The sequence below is a fragment of the Vanacampus margaritifer genome, chromosome 10 (genome assembly GCF_051991255.1).
Source record: "Vanacampus margaritifer isolate UIUO_Vmar chromosome 10, RoL_Vmar_1.0, whole genome shotgun sequence".
Classification (NCBI taxonomy): domain Eukaryota; kingdom Metazoa; phylum Chordata; class Actinopteri; order Syngnathiformes; family Syngnathidae; genus Vanacampus; species Vanacampus margaritifer.
The window spans coordinates 17217721-17223526 of NC_135441.1; the positions used below are offsets into that span (position 1 = coordinate 17217721).

The window sequence follows — 5806 nt, forward strand, 5'->3', positions numbered from 1 at the left end:
CGGAATAAGTTCAATGATATAATCCTTTCGACGTTTCAAAGTGTGAGGCTCCATGCATACTGTCAATCCTCATTTTTGCTTTTCTGCATTAGCAGCATTCAGCCCTGAGCCATATGGCAGACGGTCCCAACTGTGCGATAATGTGCATGTGTGTGAATGTTTACTGGGTTCCTCCTGTAGCAGGTGGCTAAGGAGATAATCCAGGTAAAGCCACTGCCAAGTGGAGATGGAGGGATGGACTGAGGAAAGGGGTGGGCGGATAGATGAAGCGAGTGGCCTTTGTATGGACTCCTAGGGCTAATTCTGGCCTTTTAATCCTACTCCCGTTCGCCCTCCCCCTCTTCCTGCTTGCCATCTCCACACTGATGGTTTGGTGCAATCGATGGTCAGGTAGACACAAGTAACACGCACGCACACCCTTAACCGAAACGGGTTTACCTTGAGTAGGAAGAGGGTGAAAAAAGAGGCTGCGTGTATCATTGTGGCTAGCTAACCTGTAAGGCGCATGACTGAGCCTCATTGGAGAATGTAGCATCGGCCCTCCAGACAAGCTAAAGGATTCGCGCCACCATGGGAGAAGCTCAGAAAGTTAGTGGAGTGATCCAACCACAGGTTAGCCAACTTTTTTTTTGTACTTCTTCATATTGTATTTGATCAACTAAATGTTATGTATTGAATCAGCATCTGGGTTAAAATGTGAAAACAAGCTCATGATTATAATGTTAATGCTTCCCCTGATGCAATTTGACATTCATTTTATCGCAATTTAAAGCGACAGTGCCTCATTTTTGGTAGCACAGCAGTGTGTATTCTGTTTGGCACGCCTTGATTTAGGCTAATCACGTTACGTCGTGCATCATTATGATGATGAATGGAGACGCTATTTTAAAGGAAGCCTCAGATTACGTCTTACAAAACAGGGATCAGATGATGTGTGAGCTCTTTGTGTCAAGGGAGCTTTGACTTCAAATCATGAGCAAGTCAATTATATTTTGCCAATTTTAGGCTTGGTAGTGCATAGTTAAGTAGTTTGTTTCATAGTATTACATTTAGTTAACTGAGACTTGCTAATATTATTTATAGGCCTTTGGTATGGTTAAGACTTTGGAAAACCTATTTTTTCATAGTCTGAGTGTATCTTGTACTGTTATGTCAGTGTTTCCCAACCTTTATTTAGCCAAGGCACCCATTTTACATCAGAGAAATCTCATGACACACAAACTAACAAAAATGACGCAAAAAGGAGGAATAATGGAATGATGATAATCTCATTTTGATTGTGAAATCTGGTACTGTTTACTTTTCAAGAAGCTTCACAGGAAGCAATGACTAAGAGAATTCAACTGTTCCTCCTGTCACTATACGTCACTATTACGATCTCTCTCTACTAGGGGTGTCAGGCGATTCATTTTTGACTTCAATAGTTAACTCACGATTAATCACACATTTTATATCTGTTCTAAATGTACAATAAAATCTTTTATTTTTAAGTTTTCATACTCTTGTTAACATAAAAGTGGAAAAAATATTAAACTAATAGAAATATGGCTCCATCTTTTAGTCATTGGTAAAGTAATTTCATAATAATTCATAAAATTGAGTTAAAAAAAAAAAGAATTGTACTGTAAAAAAAACGTGTGATATTGATTTGTCTTTAGGTCATTTTTCTGCCACTAGATGGCATAATTGCATTTGTAAGACGATGGTTACAGCTCAGTGCATTTTTCTTTTGTTAAAAAAAAATTGTGACGTTAAAGGAACTTTAAATTAACTTAAAATTAACGCACTAATTTTGACACCCCTATTCCCAACACACTGCATGGCATGCCAAGGCACGATTGGGAATCACTGTCGTGTGTAATGTTTTCATTCATTGTATCGATATAAATATTTGACTCTTGCGCATCGATACTATACTGTATGTATAACTTGTCATACAAAAACATTACATGCAACATCTGTAAGGCCTCCTCTGCCCCTCTTGTCCAAGCAGGGCTTACTCTCCGTCATTGAGAAACTAAAAGGAACCAGCGAACAGGAAGTGCGAATAGTTCTTTTGGGCTTGGACAATGCCGGTAAAACCACGCTGCTCAAGAGCCTTGCCTCTGAGGATGTCAACACCATCACACCTACACAGGTGAGGTGACACATACTGCGTAGTATGACTCTTTGAGATGTGTGATTTACTACTGAAGCAGTGCCACCAAAGTTCGTAACAGGAAACAAGAAAAATCTAACGCCAGTGTACTCATCAGGTACCACGCTAATCACTTAGCTTCTGTCCGGTTGTCATATATATGGCTTGCCTAATTCAGACTAATCTGCCTTGTCGTGTAATTACAGTATGGCAACACACACAGAATCATCACATGTACAGGGATGTGATTTTTCCGCTAATTCGCGGAATTCCGCTTTTTTTATCTCCCCCCCCAAAAAAAAAAATTCAGATTTTTTTTTTTTTTTTTTTTTTAGTAGTTCATTGTGTATGCACATGACTCCGACAGATAACATCTTCTGCTATAACAAAGACATTTGTGGTATGCTCTAATATGAGTTACTTTTCATTTGGTCATGATACAATTATTTGTTCATGAAATTTGAACTCTTCAACATTATTTATGTGTTAATTTAGTAATCACATTAGTTAGATATGATGATATTCTCAGTGATAGTTTTTAAAAGCAAAGGCAGTCCAATGTTTTTGAATGTGACTGATTTTGAGTTGACTAAAACTGCCATTTTATATGGGATAGTTCAATATATATTGAAAATTTATGCTGTTGTTTTGTCTATTTCTTTGTCATGTGAGTGCATTGAAAGTACTTAAAAACACGGAAAACCCATGAGCTCAGGGGGGCTTCGCCCCCCTTGTCCCCCCACCAGGGCACTGCCCTGGACCTAGCTGGGTGCCAGCGGCCCCCAGACCCCCGGCTAAATTTTCAGATAATTTCACTTTGGTCAAATCACATCCCTGCATGTAGCTCGATCGCATTATTTAACATTGTTGCAAGTGTTGCTTTTCAAAAATCAATATTTGGGTTTTTTAAATGTTTGAGAGTTCTTTCTGAAGTAACAAGATATTGTTGTTAAATGTGTACTAAAACAGTTAGTAGGTACATTAGATACATTTTTGATACTGAAGGAAATTGTATCCAATATAAGAGATAGCAGTAACAGACACACATGTAGGCAAGAAAGTCTACTAAAAGTAATGTTATTTGCCCGTATTATACAGTGGTATCGACTGGAGGATCTAATTGGGTGCGGACAGCTGGACCCCTGCAGTCTCCTACTCAAAGTAGTGAAGTTATTCAGATGACGTGTGACCTTCGTGAATGTGCAATGAATTAATTGGCCATATGGGTTTAACATGCCAATCTAAGCACATATTGTTACTTTGTGTGGGTCTGCTTGAAGTTGAGCCATTCACCAAATCTGATTTTAGGGAAGTCAAGATGGCTGAAAACAAGTGTTGTCTTCTCCTCAGATCTGTTCATTAGTTGTTGGACAATTTCAATTGCACAGATGTTTTTGAAATTGATACAGACGTCCGTGTGTTCCAGCACATAGGCCTTAGTAAACTACAGTGAGTGATTATCATAGTAACTGCAAACATTGTGTTTCTTTACAGGGTTTCAACATTAAGAGCGTCGCTTCACATGGCATGAAACTCAACGTGTGGGATATTGGGGGCCAAAGAAAAATCAGACCTTTCTGGAAAAAGTATCTGGAGAACACCGATCTGTTGGTAAGTGGCAGCAAAAGTCAAATAAAAATTTACTTTTTGCCTGTATTAATTACAATTAACTGTCTGAAACTAATGTTTAGATTGTTTCTTTTAGATTTATGTTATTGACAGTGCGGACAAAAAGCGATTTGAGGAAACTGGACTGGTGAGTTTGATTCTGGAAGAAAATGTTATTCTCACTAAATAACCGACACGTTGTAACAAACATGCCCCTGCTTTGTTTTTTTTGCTTTTTTAATAAATAACAACACACTTCACAATTAAGTTGCTTAGCAAGCAATTTAGTTACAATGCAGGATTTGAAGCGTCCTTTGCTTCTAATTATTACCTTTTGAAATGTTTAGACAAGATCATAATGGACGGGGAAGTTGAAGCCTTGCATACTTTCTTTTTCAATAAACCTCAAGCGGGTCTATAATTTACATTTCTATATGCATTACGCTCACTATCAGATACTTCACTAAGTACTCTTATATCAAGGAAACCCATCAGCTCCGATAGCTGCATACAGCATGAGAATCATCTCTCAGTACGCCGCATTTCTGTTCCACACCACTGCAAACTACAAATTAACATTATCAACTTGTTTATCTGAAAATATGGAAATTGGATACACCGTATTCTTATATCAGTGGTTCCAATGAGAGAGCATTTGCAGACTTTGAAAGTTGCAAATCTTCCATCAGCTTATCAGGAATATATATGAATTTATGAGTAGTAATAAATTGGATATTTGAAAAACTGCACGCTAGTCTAAAACAAGAGACCCAAATGTGGTTGGAAAAAACTACCATGTTGAATAATCATATTTAATGTGATAGTGGGTAAATTCACTGCTTACTACAGCAAAAGACAGTGACAGATTTCAAATGCCTACAATGTAATGAAAAAGAAGTCTATTCAAATAACCAGATGAGAGAAAAATAACGTCACAAAAAGCCTAACAATTGCTTAGCGTGCTTATTTCTGGAGTGTGAAAGGACGCCACAATACTCAGATAAACCCCAGACAAGCATGAGGAGAACATGCAAAGTCCACATAGAAAGGCCAGAGATTCAAACCCAGAACCTGACTGTGAAGCAGTCAGTTACCACCCATATGCATGCATCATGCAGCTTAACGTCTTGTTTGCCTGCAGGAGTTATCCGAGCTGATAGAAGAGGAGAACCTCAAGGGCGTTCCGGTGCTCATCTTTGCTAATAAGCAAGATTTGGCCACAGCGTCGCCGGCCAGCGAGATCGCCGAGGGACTCAACCTTCATACGTACAGAGACCGCGAGTGGCAGATTCAGGCCTGCTCAGCTGTGTCTGGGGAAGGAGTTCAGGTCAGCTGGAAACGTTGGCTTTTCTTATTTCTCCTCTTACTAAGCCTTATGAGAGTGCATTTGAAAGGTTACAAGCGGTCATCTTATTTTTCTTGTCCAACAGGATGGCATGAACTGGATTTGCAACAACATCATTAATAAAAAGAAGTGAGCCCAAACAACATGCAACAGGCAACTAGTATCATAATCATTGTCATGTCAAACACACACATACACACAATACAGATGTGAATGATTTCTTTTTACAGTCTGTCATGATCTTAATATTTAGGTTACGATAAGCAAATTAGGCTTCTACAGTGTTTATCATTGCTAAATGTTTCTGCCCTCTCATCTCTAAGATCCTTGCCTGGTGATCTTGTGAAACTATGCAAACTATGCTTAAATGTATTAGAACTGTTGCCATCCATACCATTTATACTGTAGTATGGTGTGGGTGTAATGTGTATTTTGCAGATTTTTGACAATAAAATGTTCAGTCATCTTCATTTGCTTTTCTGATTTTAATTTCTAATCAGTCTGAAATGTTCTTATCTTAAACGATGAGGCAAAAATATAATCTATCCAGCCATCCCCTGTATCGCTTACTAAACAAAATTCATTAGTGTGTATGAGAGCATCTTAGTAGTTTGTATGGGGACAAAAAAATCATAGTGTGTTTAATAGCATTTTAGTAGTGTGTATGAGAGCACTTCGTTAGCATTTGAATACTCTAGATGTGTGTGTCTTATAAG

The 5806-nt window shown here is 38.3% G+C and overlaps 1 protein-coding gene across 1 annotated transcript; it reads left to right on the forward strand.

The window, feature by feature from the left end:
- Positions 1 to 335: 335 nt before the first annotated feature.
- On the forward strand, positions 336 to 5560 carry arl3l1 (ADP ribosylation factor like GTPase 3, like 1). The gene is made up of 6 exons (XM_077578920.1): positions 336 to 612; positions 1994 to 2137; positions 3632 to 3748; positions 3843 to 3893; positions 4887 to 5072; positions 5176 to 5560. Exons 1-6 carry the CDS (start codon positions 571 to 573, stop codon positions 5221 to 5223), a joined length of 588 nt encoding a protein of 195 aa, XP_077435046.1. The 5' UTR covers positions 336 to 570; the 3' UTR covers positions 5224 to 5560.
- Positions 5561 to 5806: the final 246 nt, after the last annotated feature.

Excerpts from the sequence above, each read along its gene's own strand:
- arl3l1 (XM_077578920.1), top strand. The coding sequence starts at position 571 with ATGGGAGAAGCTCAGAAAGTTAGTGGAGTGATCCAACCACAG. Across the intron at positions 613-1,993 it reads GTGGAGTGATCCAACCACAG|GGCTTACTCTCCGTCATTGA; the intron begins GTTAGCCAACTT and ends TTGTCCAAGCAG. Across the intron at positions 3,749-3,842 it reads TGGAGAACACCGATCTGTTG|ATTTATGTTATTGACAGTGC; the intron begins GTAAGTGGCAGC and ends TGTTTCTTTTAG.